General features: G+C 37.5%; 1 protein-coding gene across 2 annotated transcripts in view; it reads left to right on the forward strand.

The window, feature by feature from the left end:
• The window catches only part of FYB1 (FYN binding protein 1), a 47,102-nt gene that overhangs the window by 14,809 nt on the left and 13,115 nt on the right, over positions 1-19,178 (forward strand). For both annotated transcript variants that reach the window (XM_079330106.1, XM_079330105.1), the window contains exons 2-8: positions 97-1,192; positions 8,877-9,057; positions 10,673-10,722; positions 11,909-11,928; positions 12,737-12,783; positions 14,196-14,313; positions 16,569-16,725. In XM_079330106.1, coding sequence (XP_079186232.1) covers positions 124-1,192; positions 8,877-9,057; positions 10,673-10,722; positions 11,909-11,928; positions 12,737-12,783; positions 14,196-14,313; positions 16,569-16,725 — 1,642 coding nt within the window. In that variant the 5' untranslated portion in view covers positions 97-123. The remainder of the gene's footprint in view (positions 1-96; positions 1,193-8,876; positions 9,058-10,672; positions 10,723-11,908; positions 11,929-12,736; positions 12,784-14,195; positions 14,314-16,568; positions 16,726-19,178) is intronic.

A 19,178-nucleotide genomic window follows, 5' to 3' on the forward strand; every position in this document is an offset into this window, starting at 1 on the left:
CTCAGACCAGGAAACTCTTTAAAGTATAGTATTTGTGAACATTGCAACAGTACTTTCCCTTGCTGCCCTTTGTTTTTCTCTTCTTTATGTTTATAGAGTCGGAAGCCGCGTGTGAAGTTCCTCATGGAGAAATATGAGGCAGAGAGTGGAGCGACTGAGGACCCTTCAAGCAGCCGACCCATGAAAATCCCAAGACAAGATATCCCCACAGGAACAAGGAAAGCAGCACTTGAGAAATTGGCAAAAAAAGGAAATTTTGACTGTTCTTCAGGACCCAGTACCCTTCACAAACCTGTTCAGCCTATGCCTCCTCTGGCAGCCAAGACTTCGAGTGATGATAAAGCAAAGGAAGATCCAAACCCACCACATTTGAACACAGTGGCACAAAGGTCTGGTGTTCAGTTTCAGCCCACTAAGAGAGGAAATGATGAAAAAACTGGGTCCACTAAATTCCCTGTCAAAACCAGTGACCCGTCAAAAGAGGACTCAAAGCCTTTGAACCCAAAACCTGCATGGAACAAATTCCTTCCTCCTCCTGATAAAGAAAAAAATCCTCTGGGACCAAAACCTAATTTAAATTTTGCATCACAGGAGAGTGAGGCAAAACCAGAATTTTCAAAAGTATCTGCAGTTAAGGGAAAATTAAGGTCTGCAACACAAGTAGATGAGCCCAAGCCTCCTGCTTCTAAACCACCTCTTGCACAGAAACCTTCTCTATGCAATAATGTATCTCAGAATGAAGACGCTTCTAATAAAAGTGGCTTTCTGCAAAGGCAGTCAGCAAAGGAAATTGGTGAAAGTAGTACCTCTGCTGCAGAAGCTGCAGGCAGTCATTTTCCTAAAAGAGTTCTGAAGCATGCTTACCGCAGGTCCAGCTTATCAAAAAAAGCCCCTGAAACTGTGGGAGAAAACGCTGAAGAAAAGGGAATAACTGCTGCCAAGAAAATCTTCGAAGACAAAATCATCCAGGAACAATCAAGGCCTTCTCATAAAGTCCCTAAGATGAATACAGCACTTGCTGAAGGAAGATCATCAGATGAACCTCAAGAGCAAGGGGATACAGACAGGGGTTCTAGAATGCCCAAGCGGCAAGCCTTGCCCCCATCATTCAAGCTGGGCCAGCCCCCAAAAAAGCCCAGCAGACCCCCCGGTGTGCTCTTGGGGAAATTTCAGCAGAGCTGCCAAAAAAAGAGTAAGTCCACTCTGTTCTTACTTCCTTGGGTATTAGCTTTTTGATACATTTAGAATCAGGGCAATTCCAGATGGAATTGCCTCTGCTCTTCAGAAATAACGTGGTACTTGTACATGAGAAAACCCCTTAAAGATGTCACTTAGGCTTCCACACAGGACAGAAATTAAAATTATACTCTCTATCCCTCAGCAATAAAGTTCAAGTTTAATGTTTACTTTATTGGGTTCACTTGTTCCACAAAACTACTCAGATGCAGCTATAACTTGTGTGAGGGAGTATTTCCTTGACATTTAAGTACTGATTTAATTAAACAGATCAAACTTAAATTCTTCAATTTTAAGTTTAGTTAGTGAGAAAGGTGAATGCCCAGTGGTGTGATTCTGCGCTCTAAAGTTGCCAACAGTGGATGCTCTAATTCCACATTGTGCATGTGTGGTACATCAGGTACATTAATATAATTTAGTTGATACTTAATTTTTTCTTGCACCTTCTGTTTCTAAAACGCAGCACGGCTTGTGTTTCAGCAGTTCTGAGTACACATAAGGCTGGTCTTCCTGAGGCAGAAGAAGTTCAGAGAGGCTATAGCAGCATGAAAAAGCTCAGAGCTGAAAGTTTCCCATTCTTTAAGTTGACACATAGATAGCTTTATGGCCAAGTTGGAAAATACCTTGTTTTCCCTGATACACAAAAGTACTGTGGTGATGGAGTTCTAGACATGTTGCTGGTACCTTTACTGGAGAATGCATCTTGTACCCAAAAGGTGTTTAGCTCTAAAAAAAAAAAAAAAAAAAAAAAAAAACAAACCCAAAAAAACCAAAAAACAGAAAAAAACTTTGCAATTACAAGAATGATTGGCATATGCTCTCATATTTGAAGTTTAATAAGTATTGAAATTTCTCTCTGCAAAAAGTTCTAATTTGTCTGTACTCTTTAAATATTTTCTTAGCAGCTCACAGAGGTAAAATCTATGAAGCATGCATAATGTTTGAATTTGAGACAATCTGTATCCTACTGATGCAAGTATTTTCACCATTTAATTTTCTAGACCTATTTTGACTCACAGGGAGAAATGTTCTTAATGAATCTTTATCATTTAGTACCATTACATGGGTAATAACACAGTACAAAATAACATATTTCATTGTGGAACATGTATTATAAATCATAGTTCATTATAGTTCATATGTAGAAAACTTCCCATCGTTCCTGAAAGTTTGAATATTAAATGCTACAAAAAGTATTCAGTATGAATAGACACCAAAAAAACCCCAGGCCTTTAATAGTAAAGCTGTTAGGAATATTTTGAAATAGTATCTAATGATTTTTTTTTATCCTAAAAGGTTCATTTTAGTAAAGAACATTCCTGAGGTCATTGGCTTCCTCTTGAAATTGAGCCCTCCTCAGATATGTGTATTTGGAACAATGGTGTTCCTTGTTTGCAGATTCTGAAGACAAAATTTGCAAACTTCCACTATCCAAATGCAAGACTTTGTTGCATGGGAATTTTTAATGAAAATTATTTTTAATATAGCATAGTATGTATGATGTGGTTATTTTTCACTTTGAAAAATTTTAAAACCCTTAATCATTTTTTTAGTTTGGAAAGTAGTCACATTTTAAGAAAACTTTTCCACAACATTTTCTTTTAGCTGCCTTTGCATCATTATACACATCTTGTTTTGCCTTCTCTTTCAAATATAAATTAATTACAAAATACTAGTTTTAAATTATTGCTATCTTACATATCCTCCATCTCTGAATGCTTTCAATTTTTATTCTTTTTTCATGCCTGTGAAATGATACCATGTAACATAAAATTAATTTACTCAGGTTTATAAATATCTTTAGTAGAACCAGAAGTAATCATTAAGGCTTTTTTTTTATCAGACAAATGAAAAGTTTCAACTGCAGCTCAATTTGGAATTAATTTTATGTTCCTCTTTAGATAAGGATAGGCTTCTGTCTGTGATAACACATCTGCAGTGGGAAATCATTTTTCTTATGCCAGTCAGCACTGTCCAGGTGAAGAATGAGGAATATCAAACCTCATATTTAGTCACCACAAGGCTCAGTCCTGCTAACTTTTCCATACTGAAATGCATTGGGTGAAACTGTGAACCTTATTTTGGGGGTAAAACTATGTGCATGCTTAATGTTTTTCAACTATCAACCTTAAATGTAGATTTAAAGGCTCATTTTCATGTGCAGTATATTCTTCATCTGTCTCTCCATATATGTAAGGGGAAAAATCCTCTACCAGGTATAGGGTCTAGGACTTAATGTGTATACTCTGATATTTTTGAGAATATATGGGTTAGGATAGGTGTTAAATGTTATGTAAAAGACCCTTAATGTTGTAGTCTGTGCATCTGTTGTGGAAAGATTTTCCAACTGAGACTAATGTAAACTTTGGCTTAAAAAAGAACAAATTCTCCACCTGCTTTGGTCATCTTATAAGCAACCATCAGCAAAGTGATCTGGTAAAGGATGGAGATTAAAGTCTTCATTTCCTCCTTTTTCACCTTGTCTGAAATTGTACCTTTTTGGGACGTAATTTTGTTTGCATGCAGGAGAAAAAAACAATAGCTTAACCACCTAATTGGGAGGAGAATCAGGAGAGATGAAGAGAAGAAAAGAAAATTCATAAAATATTGTAGCTAGGTATTTTTGAAAGTAAGATCTAGGCTGAAGGAGAGCAACAAACAGAAACCTGTGCTCTTTGTTTTTAAGGTGTGATCAGTGCTGCAACTGAATCTGGTTGCTACAGTGGGTGTAACAACAGCCTAATCAAAACGACTGAGCTTCAGTGCTGTTTTAAGTTCACCTGCTCACTCTGAGAGCTCCAAATCAGCATAACAGTGAAACCTGAAACCATGGTTTGTACCTAAATGAATATGTGGTTAGGGAAGCAGAGCAGAGCACAGCTCTCTGCACATTACCGATGTAGGAAGTGGCTGATCAGCTGCTGCAAATGTTGTTGCAGGTTCTTAGTAAACCCTCTGTAAAAGTCAGAAAGCGTCCCAGGTCTTGCATGTAGAAGTGGTGAAGTGCTTTGCAAGAAAACTGAAAAGCTTGTTGGGTTTGCAAAGCAGCCCAAAAGCATTTTGCTTTATAAAAGGATTATTTTAAAGTACAAGATTTTCTGATGTGTAACTGATTCAAAAATCCTGAAGTAATTTTATGATGAAAACTATAAAAATTCACTAAGAATTTTAAAATTACAAGCATTTTTCCCACAGAATATTCAAAAGTTTCCTTGTAGTACCTGTTCATTATCAGGTTTTCTTAACGGTACTAAAAGCAAGAATCAGAAATACACCAGGAGCTCACTGCATCAGGGGGTCAAACAAAATAAGGTCTCACCAAATGCCATACTCTAGGCCAAAGAAAGAAGGTGTGGTTTTCTTAGAATGCAAAGTCAAAAATCAGATTTTTCCTTGCATCTGCAATAGACTGTATTGTTATAGACAGGATCTTATATACTTATATATATTTATGCAGTCTATTTATGATAAAGCAGGTATGATGAGACGACTCAAAATGGATTGTGCACAGTGCTATGCATTGCTGTTCATTTCCAGTTTTATTTAAGATGCAGTCTTGGACCAGAAATTTCTACATCAAGGCAATGGATGGGTTGTATGCTACAGCCTGATACCTTAGACATCATTATCAGTTCAGTTTTTGCAGTTAAGTCTGGACTGGTTGGAGACTGGAGACCAGATGAATGCATTTGCAAAACAGTGTATTGCAGATAAGATCAACACAGCTGTTCTGAGCTAGCTGGGATTTCTAAAGTCCTGCTGGCTTTGAGAGCAGTATACCATGCGCTTGCAGTCCAGCCAAGGGTGAGAAAAATACAAATAGCTGAAGCCAGACCACCCTCTGCTAGGACACGATATTTTCCTGCTTCAAGGGAGATTATCAAAATTATTATTTGTCATTGTTGCCAATTAAAAACCCTGTGCCAAATAAACACATTCTGTTGCAACACTGATTGCATTGAACAGACGGATTTGTATCTTGGGCTAATGGATGTAGAACTGCGGGTGTGTGTGTGAAAAAATGTGTGGGTTTTTTTCTCTTGGACAGCTTCCATTCAGCTCAGGTTGATAATTGGATGTTCACCTTCTTCTGTGTGCCAATCTCTCACCCAAACACCGAGATACCCTGGTATTTAGGGAGGCAATAGATAGAGACATGTCATTTAAGCTTTATTAGTACTGGAACCAAAATCACCCTTGCACATGAGTCCAAATCATTTTACAATTTTGAAAAACAGAGAACCATCTGTGACCAAATGATGGGATAGGATTCCTATCCCACCAAGTAATGCTTGTTCCAGGTGTACTCCATTATGGACTTTGCGCAGTGCTAGTATTTCCCTTCATTTTGCCACAAATTTATAGTATTATTATCTCAGGACACAGTGATAAATTATCTCAGGACAACACCAAAGGTTTTAGTAGGGTGAGAATGGCTTTTTCTCATTCTGCCCTGAATGGTTTTGGCTACATAGGATTCACAATTTCCAAAAGAGCTGGACTTCTGCTTTCTCTTTGAGTTCACATGGGAGAGGCATAGATATTATGCTCTTTTATGCAGGTTGATTTCTTCTGTTGTTGAACACAGAATATCTGGACATGAAGGGGAGATGGGATCTTTCTCTAGATGTCATACTGGCTACCAAAGATGTATGAGTGTTTGCCTTTCACAAGTCAAGAATGGCAAGGGTCAAAATCACAAGTATTGCATCAAGACAACTACAGTGTCCTTCACTTCCTGATAAACAAACATTCCAAGAATGTAAGTGACCTTTTGGCCACTGCCCATATGGAAGCTGTTTGAGAAGGTTCTCCAAGAACACAAGATAGTTTTTTGCAGTGTTCTGTGAATATTATACTGTAAGTGCTGAAGATCTGGGCATGATTAAAGAAGTTTAATGCTACAAGCAGCTGCATAATGGGATATTTGGGATATTCTGTGGACAGTTTTTATGGCAGGTTTCTCTATACAGCTGCAGCCCCTTTTTCTTCTGTTCTTTGGTTTCTTGTTGAAGAGCTTCAGTATCTGCCTCTGTTTATTCAGTGCAGCATAACATGTGAAAAAGCTGAGAGTCCTAAGAAGAGAGAAGAGGCTATTTGGAAACCAAGGTGTTAGTTGCCAAAGCTGCCACACAGTGACCACCCCTAACACTATTTACTGTGATCACAGTACTTTGGGTGTGTGTGAAGCCAGGATGTAGTTTCAGTTTAATTTCTTGGTCTGAGTGTCTGTAGCTGACTGCTGTTCCACTGCCTCTACACAGCTTTTCCATGTACCAACTGTCCCAGATTAAAAAAAATGAAAAAAAAAAAAAAAAGTAGTAAAAATTTAAAAAGGGAGTAAATAATGCTCCTCTAAAATAGGAAAAAAACCTGTTATGATAGCTTTGGCTCAGCAGGCCTGATTATATCACCTTTTTTTCCAAACAACTTTTCAGCATGAGACTTCCCACCTAAATCATTCCACTGTTTCTAGTATTAGAATTAATACCTACATCTCTCTTGGTCATAAGTGTAATTATTTAAGCTAATTAAAACTCTAAAGATGGACAAGAGTCAGTTCTAGCAGTTAGAAAATAAAAAGCAATATTTCCATTAATATGATGATCATTTAGTAACTATTAGATTATAATAAACGACAAAAATGAAAAAGGACAGGTTGTTCAGCCTTTATACTTAAAAATAAGCACTTAATCTAAAATGCATGTGGTGTCCTTCCTGGCTCAGTTTCCTATTGCCTGGATTTGGCTCTTAAGAGACATCAGATGAAAGAAGTATTATGCACAGAGACTTGGGAAGAATTTTTACCTTAGTCCTAGAAACTTATCACAAGAAGTAATACAATATAATGACAAAAGGTTCATATGCATGGTGTGTACATACACAACACTGTCTGGGCAACATAGAAACCACAGAAAAACTGATATAGGATTTTTATTAAAACACAAAAATAAATTTGAGAGAATCATTAATATCAATTAACATAGATTTCAGGAAAACAAAATAAAACAACTAAAAAACCCAGTCAAACAAATGGGAAAATAGGCTCCTTTCTGGTTGCTTTCTTTAATTAGAATCTAGAATTCATCTGTTCTAGAGAGACACATGTTGTCAGTTATATTTATCTTTATAAGAATTTTTGGGGCAATGAGAAATTATGGCTGGTAGTCTGTGAATGAATAAAGAATGTGAAGAATTAAATGCTAAGATATAGTCTGCAGATACTCAGGTACAACAAGAGCACAATCATGTGTAACCTTGGCTCATTTAAGCAAAGTTTGCTTTTATTCAAATACAATTTTATATATATAATGAAGAAATGTAAACCATACCTGTGAAACAAAGTTGTTTGGTGATTTGGGAGAAAAAAATCAAGTTATAAGCAGCTCTACAGTTGGGTAAGGACTACGATGACTATCCTCTCCCTGTCTATCACAAGGACAGAGTTCCAGACACCCAATAAACCAAAAAAGCTCTTCCAATAGATTGTTGCAATTTTCAGTCTTCATATTAAACTTTAGTAAATATTTGTCATTGTTCTGTGTTTAGAGGCACTTTTTTTCCCTTGTGGCTAACATTTCCTTTGCTTGACAAGATTGTGATCTCTCACAGGTGTGAACTTAAATAAAATCTCCAGAAGGCAAGGGGTTCTTCTCAGCTGTAATTGATTTTAACAGAACTCTGAATTTGTTTTTCCCCTCTGTTCTCCTTTTCCTTGGATTTTTATGGATTTGTCTCCATGCAGCAGGGGACAATTCTTTTTGGCTAGATTTTAATCAACTAATGATACTTAAAAAAAAATAAAATAATAATAAAAAAAAAAGATACTTCAAAAACATCATGGCATCCAAACTCTGACTTAGTTTGCTTGTGCAGAATAATTTCTCTCAAAATCGACCCTCAGAGCAATGGTAGCTATGGTTTGGTTGGGCTTGTGCAGGGAACATGAATTCAGTGCAGCACACTTGCACACCTGCTCACTCCTGTAACTGTGGCTTCTGTGCCTGGTGCACAATACTGTTGGTTTTTAAGGCTACACCTGTCTGCTGAGGGTGCAGTTTCTGTGCAGTTTCACAAACTGCCAATCTCCTATCAATCTTCTATCTCAATCTTCTGAGCTTGCTAGGAAATTAAGTTCAGACTTTTACAACTTACATTAAAAATGTATTTGAAGATGTTCAGAGACCTGTACCTCTCTTTATAAAGGCCAAAATATATTTTTGTTTCTCATCCCTTCCCTTAAAACTCTTTCTCTGAGCAAGAAAAACTCAGCAAGACTACATCAGTGCTCTTATGAAACTCTGCAGCTGGTCTTTTTAAGCAAATTGTGGAATTCAATTATAATTTAGTTTTAAAACACAGCTATTATTATATTGGATGAACTGTGATTTTTTTATCTTGTTCATGTCTTGGCAAAGACATTTTCAATGTCTTGTACAGGGAGAACATTCTTGAATGTAGAGTCTCCTCTCTACTCTGATAGATAACGCAACAAAAATATCTCAGAGCAGGTTCTACAAAACATTCTTTCTCCTGGGTGTATGCAGTACTGATATCTTACCCAAAACTTCATCAAACACAGCAAAATTACTTCTTCAGATATTTGCTTGATAAATTCAGTCAGTTCTGCTTTATTTCAGGTCCTAAAAATGAAGGTTTGAAAAAGAAGGCACCTTCTTCAGCAGCACTTGCCGCACCGGTACCTCCATCACATTCCGCTGTGCAGTTGCCACCTCCTCCACCAGCCTCTCACCCATCCCAGCAGGTGCCAGCAGCTCCCAGTCTGCCTCCCAGGAACATCAAGCCCACATCTGAAGCAATGTGAGTGAACATAAGCCTTTATTTTCTTACCTTTCTCTGCCTATCACTTTCCTCCTTCAGGCAAAGGCTACACTAGTTTGAAGTTTCTGAAAGGGGTATCTCGCACTACTTTTATTATCCTGCTCTGTGCCTAACCTGTTTAGAATTAGCTTTCATTGGTTTGGACCCTCCATCTGTTCAGTTGTTTCCCTGAATTGTCTTATTTATAACAATAATTTTTTTGCTTTTGTTGGTGAGGGAAGGGGGAAGGGAACACACTGAGTTTTTATTCCAGAACAATCCAAAGACTTCAAACACTGATAGAAAATCAGTTGCCTCAATAGCTGAAGTTTTTCCCTGATTTTTTCTGGGTGAAGAGGGTGAGGAAGGTCAGGCCTATGAGTCAATACCCAGGAAGTAGCTTTGCAAGCTGGAGGAACTGAGCTCGTCACTGGTTGTGCAACTGCACTGAGGTCATGTCATGGCCTTGGTGATAACCCTGGAAGCCTCTGTTGATAGTGGCTCCTTTCTTTTTCCTTCTTTGAAGAGCAGTGTACAAAAGCAAAACTCTGCTGACAGAGCTATAAGTACTTGAATCCAGCATCAAAACTGACCAGAATCAAGCTGAGCCTGAATAATGAGCTGCTCTCTGGCCAGCAAAAGCAGAGAGCATCAAGCAGCAGGCAGGCAGAGTTGGGGAGGAGTGTCCAGCTCAGAGCTGTGTGACAGCATCAGCCCTGCAGTTCCTGCAGCAGCCGGGCCGGGCACCCTCCTCTCTGCCAAGGCACGGGAGCCAAATTTGACACCAGACACCTCTGAAACATACCTCCAGATGCCCTGGATGTCTGCTCTCCCATTCCTGTGTGCCTTGTAAAGTCTCCCCTCTGCTGAAAATTTGTGCCTGGTGCTGGCATCTTTGCTTTCACCTGTCTCCATGCTTTCCCCGTCAAGCCAATTTTAGAACATTCCATTCTGCTTTCAAGTCCTTTTTTTGATTTCACTTCTTTGATGATGACTATTAGCCCTTGTTTCTTTCTGCTGTTACAAGGCATTATAAAATTAAAAGTACCTGATATTATTAATTATATTCTCATTTCAATTTCTTATTTCTCTAATTTGGACAATATTTTAAATCTAAGAGCACCGGTGACATTTTACCTGGCCTAACCTTTACTCCATTGTTTCTCTTGTCCCTTATTTAGACTTTAAGCCAAACAAGTCAAAGTCTCAGAGCTGTATTTAGCACTGAACAAAAGTCTGACATTGTACTTTTGCCCAGTGTAAGAAGCCTACACCTGCAAAAATGGTTAAAAAGCCCAACAGATTTTTTTCATTCAGTCAGCCCATCTGCCTATGATATTTTCATAGGATGCTCATCTTCATGGTATTCTGAGTGCCTTTGGCTCATTTTGATGTTTTTTACTCAGGATCAAGGTGGCCTGACCTAAAAGACTGAGTCACAGTTAGGGAGAATAATTTAGAAAATCTTGTATGTACTTAAGTAGGATGTAGGGCTCAATAGACTGCTCAGCCTTTGTATAAAATAAATAATATAAAGCACCAGAAAAATGGTGAATGAAAATGTAATCATAAAACTATCTTCATAGGTTTCATGTCTATATTTTCATACTTGCAGGAACCTAGACAATGAAGAAAATTATGATGATGTTGAATTTGTGTCATCAGGTAAGATGCATACATTTTATACATTTTAATTACTGGTTACTGGGAGAAGCTGTAAACATGTTATATTTATAAGAGAAACAAAAGTTCATTGTATTGAGGAGTGATTTGTATAGCTAATTATACTAGTTCTGCAGCTTTATGCATGAAGATGGTTGTCTCATAATGCTAACAGGTCTACTATTTTGTGATTAACGTGGCAGACTGAGAAACTGCTTTAAATTTCTTCTCCTTTTCTGCTCTCTTTTTTTACTTTTTTTCTTCTTTTTTCTTTCTTTTTTTTTTTTTTTGTTTGCTTAGAAATACGCTGGGACCATAAATCACCAGACCCAAAATGACCCAAAATGAATGCTGTTCTTTCAGAGTTGATTCTGTGTGGTCTGTTGATGGAGGCACTGTCCTATACTTGATTTAAAAAAAAAAAAAAAAAAAAAAAAAAAAAAAAAAAAAAAAAAAAAAAAAAAAGATGGGTTGACTGTCCTCTTACTGTTGCTTTGTGGTCTGAGGGAGTGAGAGGCAGTGAGTTGTACCAGGAGCTGCAGAGAAGCAGATTGTGACACCAAGATTTTGAATCTGCCTTCTGATCTCTCCTGGGTGGCACTTGGTCTGTGCCAGGCACGCTGTGCATTTACTGTGCTAGCCACCCACAGCTCACAGCACTGCAGGCTGCTGAAAGGAGCTTTTCCTACTTACCTGCCTGCCCAGCAAGGAGCAAGCAGAAGATTCACAGAGTATCTTCTCCTGCTGCCCAGGGCAGAGGCTGGCTCTAGGAAAAGACCCTTTGGCCTACTTATTCAGCTGTTGGGCTGGTGCAAGCAAGTTCTTTGAGGTCTGTTTGGATTTATTACGTTTTTGACAATTACTTTTCATATTAATAGTGATTTTGTAAACAAATAGCATAAGTGAATTCACCAATATTATCTAAGATTTTTTCAAAACAAATTTCCACTTTAAAAATACATAGTGAAATATGCTGTTTGTAGATATTTTTAGTTTGCAGTGTTCAACAAAAGCAATCTAGAAAAACCAAATTTTGCATTCATACCTTCATCAAGTAACAGGAGCCTACACATATTTCTGGTTAATATCACTGATGTTATAGACAGTTTTAAATAGTTAACACTAGAAATAATTGTTTTCTGTACAAGAAAAAAATAAATACCCTGGTTTTATTCTTTTGTTCCTGTAGGTCATGGAAATACACAGAGGGTAAGTACTATCTGCTGACATAAACCTATCCTTTTTCAGCAAAAACTTACAAATTTAGCAAAACTTCTTCATTACATTAGACAATTACTACCAGATTAAATCCAGTATATTCACAGTAAGTTGTAAAAGCAATTATTTGTTGTGAAAGACAGAAATAATATCAGGGAAGCTGAATAAACTGGAACAAACTACCAAACCTGCTTTTTAGACACAAAAATTGATTAAAAAGAAAAGAAAATGCAATTTTATGCCTTCTATCACCACTGACATTTCATTTCCCTAGAATTTTCCAGAAATAATAGACATAATCGCCCTTTTCCATTATAGCAATAGAATATTTCAGTTACTATTTCAGTTAATTGCAGATTTTTATCAGTATGTTTAAGCACATGGCTACATAAGGGCTAAAACAATCTCTTGGACCCTAATCTGAATCCCATTTAAATCCTTAGCATTCCAGTTTAAATAGGGCTAACCCTGACACCTTCATATGGCAGTGCAATCATCAGCAGTGATAAAGACTTTGCAGGACACACTTTGCAGTTAAAACATCCACTTTGAATTAAGCAATGTGCTCATACAATACAAGGTTTCATAGGTGTGATATTGTAAAAAGATTAGCAGAAATAATAGAATAGTGTGCTTGAATAATGGAATAACTTATTTTGGGAAGAATAAAGGTATTTTCATTTTGCTTTAAACGTTTTTTATATAATTTGTATGAAGAATGAAGTTTATGTAGCAGGCCAAGTTTCTTTGTGTCTTTCCAACTGTATTCAGACCATTGAAAATATATTATTTTTTATAGGGCCAAGAAAGTGATGGAGAGATGTATGAAGATATTAATGACATCAGGTAGTAATTCTAAACTCTATAACCTATTGTATCTTTATTACTATGTTTTCTAATTGGTGTATTTCATCTGGCACAAAAGTGTTATTTCACTGTACTCCCTGCCAGGGATTACTGTCTGCATTCATTTCCTCTGGAGAAAATCTGGCTGTTCACAGGTTCTTTCCCAGTTAGACCTGCCATACTCTGGCATGGTGAAAAATTCCTGCAATTAAATAATGTAATTACTGGGATCAAGGTAACAGAAGTCTGCTTTCTGATCTAAGAAGTGTGTCTGAACCACTGGTTGGATTTACAGCTAGGAGGAAAAATAAGCTCAGTCCCAAGGTACTACAGTCCCAGATAGATCTTTTGTTGTGGGTCTTTTGGGGGTTTTTTGTTTGGTTTTTTGGTTTTTTTGGTTTTTTTGTTATTTTGGTTTTTGTTGTTGTTGTTGTTGCTTTTCAGATAAATGTTCTTAGATCTCCTGTAAAACGCTGGATTGATAATTTTCATTGCCTGAGTCAGCTAGTATAGCTACAGAGACAATACAAGCTCTGCTTATTCTTCTTCCATTTAGACCTTTCATTTGATGACACTCCTGCCCCAGTAATGTCTAAATCTATGGGATTTACTGTATTACAATTGCCAAAGAAAAACTCCAATTCCCTCTGAATAAGTAATTTAGATGCATAACAATTTTCAGCAAAAATTTATTGTTTAATTCTCTTTGATTTAGAGCCCAAGTGATCCTCATTTCAGACATTTTTTTAAGAATTTGAGTGTATCTGTTTAGCAAAAGTATTTAAAAGAATATAAATAAGGGAGTCTCAGTCAATCATTCCACAGGTTTTCTAAAACATAGGTCTTCCAGCCAAATGGGAGAGCTGGAGATGCAGGACTAATTCCATCCCAAGCTCCCAAACCCAGTACCTTCCAGTCCCCAAGGCACAGCAGGCAGTATGCCCTGTGAGAAGAAATGAGTGCAGAAGATTGACTTATTTGTGTAAACTGCTGGAATAGGTTGCAATCAGGTTTAAAAACACAGTCCAGTGACATCTCAGGCTTCAGGTTAGCCTACATCAGCCACTGGTGGCCTGGGTAAATATTTACCAGCTGCATCCAACAGAACACCTAGACTGCTGCCAGTTTGCAAGCATGCTCAAAATTAGTTCAGAGATATTTGGATACACACGTGTGGAGCCAGATAACCTTTTCTGGTGTGTTGCCCTCATGAGGAAAGACACTTTAACTTACATGTGTAGTAAAGAGCTGCTTACTCTATCTGTCATAGCTCCATTATGGTTTAGAATCTGTAACTTCGATTCCACTTGGAGAAGTCTTTTTCCATCACCTACAGTTTTTTGTCAGCTTTGGGTAAGGTAGCTATAAGGAGGATTTGCTTCATACATTCTGTCCTGGAAATGCATTTTCAGATCATCCAGGGGAAAAGAGAAGAAGCGGGGCAAGGAAGATAAGAGAAGAATGGAGCAAGAGAAGAAAGAACAAAAGGAAAAAGAAAAGAAAGAATATGACCTGAGGAAAAAGTTCAAAGTAAGTTTTTGATTTGGTAATGTGGACAAAGGTATGCAAGATGCATTATTTAGCATTGTCAAGTTCAAAATGCACTTCTCACCTGGCTATGAAACTATTTGTTATGGTAGGTAGCTCAAATGCCTGCATAAATTCTGAATAAGGGTTTAAGCTAATTTTTTTGTTTGGTCTATGTTTGAATACAAGCTCTGCACGGATGGATGGCAAAGACTGTGTGATTACAATTTTTGTTAAATTACTTTCTTACCTTTTTTCTATATAAGTAAGCATTAAAATCATCTGTTTTCCCTTTTCTATTTCTAATAATTTACTTTATTAGAATAGCATCAAAAGATCTTAATAAAAGTGGGAATTGTATCCCATACACATTATGTTGTTTGCTTCACTGTAGTCAGATAGAAAGTATTTATACCTTTAAAGATTTCAAATTGTATTGCAACACATTGTCCTTGCCTTGGTAGAAAGGGATGTATCATAAATTCCAACCCAAATGAGAAGGAGGACTTGTATAGGAGAATTACAGTCATTATCTGGTGCCAAATGATGAGTTCTTTCTGTTTTAAATAATTTTTATATATCTGGTGTCCAGCATGCTGTCACAGTTTACAAGTCTGACAGTCAGTTTTTCTTAACTAATACCCATTTGCAATTCTCCAGTGACAATTTCAGTGTCACTGTACACAGGGACAGCTTTGTTTTCCTTCCTGTAATGCTCTGTGCAGATAAAGTCATAGTGATTCACATAATGGCCTTGGTCTGCTGTGGAGAGCCTGACATGAGTTAAGAAGCAAATATTAAAAGTAATATTAATAATAGTGAGTTAACTGGTGTTTATTAGGTGCCAAGTCTATTTTTTAGACCACTCACAAGAAGTCTAGACATTAGTGCATAGAAAACTTTTAGCTTATAGAGTTTGCTACTGCAGCCATAAGGTATTTTATTATTATTAAACAAATATGCTTTAGTTCACATTTTCTTTTGCATTTATTGGCCACTTAACCAGGATAGATATTCCTGAATTAATCTATAATTGGCAAGAGCAATATGCCTCTGAAATACAAATCCTAAAGTCACAAATACAAAATCCCAAAATGGCTTCCTCATAACAAAATGTAAAGACCTCACAAAGTGAATCATGAGCATCAGTAAACAGCGTGGTCATCTCTTGTGAGTACTTGCAAGATCATTTATAGAGTGGAATTGTAAACACATAGCATTATGTGGCAGACTCATTAACCTTAGAGAATATTTACTCATATGATTTGTGTCAGGAATAGTCAGGAATAGCAGGATCAGGGATTGTCTGATTGTCCCCCTGTATTTGGCACTGGTGAGGCACACCTCAAATCCCATGTCCAGTTTTGGGCCCCTCAGTAAAAGACACTGAGGGGATGGAGTGAGTCCAAAGAAAGGCAATTGATCTGGGGAAGGGTTTGGAGCACCAGTGCTGTGGGGAGCAGCTGAGGGAGCTGGGGGTGGTCAGCCTGGAGAAAAGGTGTTTTGGGGGAGGGTCAGCCTCTTCTCCCAAGTAATAAGGGATTAGAAAAAGAGGAAATGTCCTCAAATTGTTACAAGGGATATTTAATTTAGATATCAGGAAAAAATTCTTCATGGAAAGGGTTGTAAAGGGTTGGAAGAGGTTGGAATGCCCAGTGAAGTGGTAGTGAAGGTACTTAAAATGTGTAGATGTGGAGAATGCTTATGTAGATGTGGATGTAGATGTAGATGCTTAGATGCTTAGGTGCTTAGATGCTTAGGGGCATGGTTTAGTCAAACTTGGCAGTGTTAGGTTAAGAGCAGAGCTCAGTGATTCTGCTAGAAATAAATGAAGACACCCATTGGAATTTAAATACATCTGTTCTGTGAACTCGTAAAAGGTGTCATAGGCTAGTCTATAATCATAGCATTAATCTTAGTATTTAATACTTGTATTAAACAGTATTTAGTATTTAATCTTGGTATTGATATTTTATTCTTAGTCTTTTAATCTTAGTATTAATCTTAGTATTTCTGTGATTTTGCCAGTCAGTTCTTTGATTGCTCTATTGCCATGCCATTCCCTTCTTTTAATCTCTGATTTTAATTTAAATTGAGAAATTGGGGCAGGAGGAAGCCTTTCTGTTTATTTGTCCACATTATTTTAAACGTCAATAAAACAAGTAACCATCATTATCATTATTTTTCCTTTTTTCATTGAATTACTGGAAAACAGCTCCATTTTTACACATTTGTGATATCTTCTGTTTCTTCTTCAGATAACAGGGCCCATTGAAGTCCTTCATCACGCTCGAGTTTGCATTGACCACAAGGGAGGGAAGAATGAACTGACTGTCAGACAGGGGGATAAGATTGAAATAATTCGCCTCACAGACACCCCAGAAGGAAAGTGGCTGGGCAGGATAAAAGAAAACTGTGAGTTCTGTTTCTTTCCTGTGCTCCTGAATGTTTTCACTGCATGACAGCAAACGTGAGCATTACACCAAGGACTAGCCCTACCATGGCTGAGTCACTGGCCACCAAAGTAAATAATTACCCCAAGACACCCTTCCATCTTCAGCTGTCATACAAGGCATAGTTCATAGCAGGGAGTTACTGCACAACATAATGTAACACCTATAGGCACTGGAATCGGTTAGGTACAGTATGCTGGGACCTTCACTGATGTGCTGAGGGTTATTCCCTGTCAGCAGCCTTCAAACAGCATCAGAACTCAGCTCCCTGCAAGTAGCAAGTATCACCTCTCTTCATGTCTTTGCATTGAACATAATACAGGTAAAATGTTAAAATAGAATTAGAGAATATAAGGGCCTGTTTTAAGTGGGTTTTTTTTCTTCCTATTCGTATGGGAAGTTTCTAACTGACTTCTAGATTTTATTTTCTCTGAAATCCAAGATGTTTCTCATAATTTATAAATACCATCAGTGGATCTTTGAGTATAAAGGGGTTGATGGTCTGGCTCCTGGGTTGTAAAAAGTTGATCTGTAAAATCAACCAAAATTATTAAAAGGATTTGCTTGATCTTTATGGAGGCTAAAATGATAACAAAATTAGTAAAATAATTCACACATGAAGAAACATCTACACACATCTACAAAACTGTAGATAACATCAGCTGAGCAGTTTGTAGTGATAGAATATACAGATAGTAAGGAACTGAGTGTGCCTCATACAAAGAGAATCTGGGAAAACTGGGACTGTTCAGCCTGCTGAAAGGAAAACTAAGGGGTATAATTGTTCATAAATACCTGGTGGGAGTATGTAAAGAAAATGGAGCCAGGCTTTTTCCAGGTACCCAGTGACAGTGCAAAAGTCAACAGGCACATACTGTACCATACGTGTTGTATTCAAACAGCAGAAAACACTTCTTTTAATGTGAGGGTGACCAAGACAGGGAAAAGGTTGCTCAAAGAGGTGGTGGAGTCTCCATCTGTGGAGATCTTCAAAGCCTGACAGGACACAGTCCTGACCAAGTTTCTGTAATGGGGGATAATATTTGCTTAGAGGGACTGGCCAAGATGATCTCAAGAGGCAAGTTCCAATAATAGCTTTTCCACAGTATCTTGAAATTTTAAAAATAAGTAAATGGACCATTTTTTACAAAGAATACCAAATTCTAGTGAGGGCTAAGAGAAGCATATTTTCTAGTGCACATCCAGTACATTAATTAATTTAATTTTCATTAATTAATTCTTCCATCGCCAAAAGTTTAACCTGTACAAGGCTTCTCATTGAAAAGTTTCAATAATACAAACCAATTTCTTACACCAGTGCTTCAGCCTTCCATGTTCACAGGCCAGATCTGTGAAGAAAACCAAACCAAAGGGGAAAATAATTTCTTAACATTTAAGTAAAAGGAAAGATCAATTTCTTAAATTTGAGAGGAAATACACTAAAAACTGCATTGACTCAGAAGAAGAAGAGTGGTGAATTTTCCATTTTCAAAGAAATGCATGAGGATTTTTCACCTTGGAGAAATCCATTTGTGTGTTCTTCTATAAAGGCAGCATACCTGTCTAAAATTACCCTCCAGAGAGAGAGAGAGTTCCTCATCTCAGGTCAACTGCTCTGGTCAATGCAGCTACAGTGTGTCTGCCAACCTGAAGAAAAATCAGTGCAGATGATCCTCCTAATGACCTGTCAGGATCATTACGTCATGGACTGCCCTAAAATACACCACGAGACTGCAGTGGTGTTATGAATGAATGCAGGAGTCTAGACTGCCTTTTGCCCTGGCCTCTGGCAGCAGGCAGTAACTTTACTGAGGTGGCCAGCACCCCAAAACCCACTCTTGTTTGCAAGTTCTTTAATAATGGCAGATTCTGTCTATTATAGAACGAATTATTTGTTTAATAAACAGAAAAATAACAGACATAAGTCTTAAACTAATACTACACAATAAGAACAAAAAACTAGTAGGAGGTGCATACAGTGTGAGGTTAAAGGTACCTGTTAATGTTGCAGATAGAGAAGAAATAATATAACTTAGGATTCAATGTGTTTTACCATCTAGTTGTTGATGGGGCACATATTGAGATCCTTTCCCTCAATCCCCAGGGAAGTAACCGTAGAACCTGCATCCAGACTCTGAGGAGAGGTCTCCCCCACTTTCAGGATGTATGTGTAGAAGGTTTCTGCCTCTGTGATAACTAATTTTTTTTTTAATAGTTTGTAAAACAGGGTCTTTTAGTAAGAATATTTCTTTTACCTCTTCCCACATAATTTCTCCAGATTTAGATGTTGATTCTTATCTGAGGCCTGATCCCTTTTGGCACCAGAGATGCCCCCTTCTGAGCCATTTAGCCTGGTTTATGTCTTTGTGCACCAGCTCTCTGTGGTAGAGAGGAAGGGGGAGTAGGAGTCCTGTC

This window comes from Erithacus rubecula (genome assembly GCF_903797595.1).
Source record: "Erithacus rubecula genome assembly, chromosome: Z".
Classification (NCBI taxonomy): Eukaryota; Metazoa; Chordata; class Aves; order Passeriformes; family Muscicapidae; genus Erithacus; species Erithacus rubecula.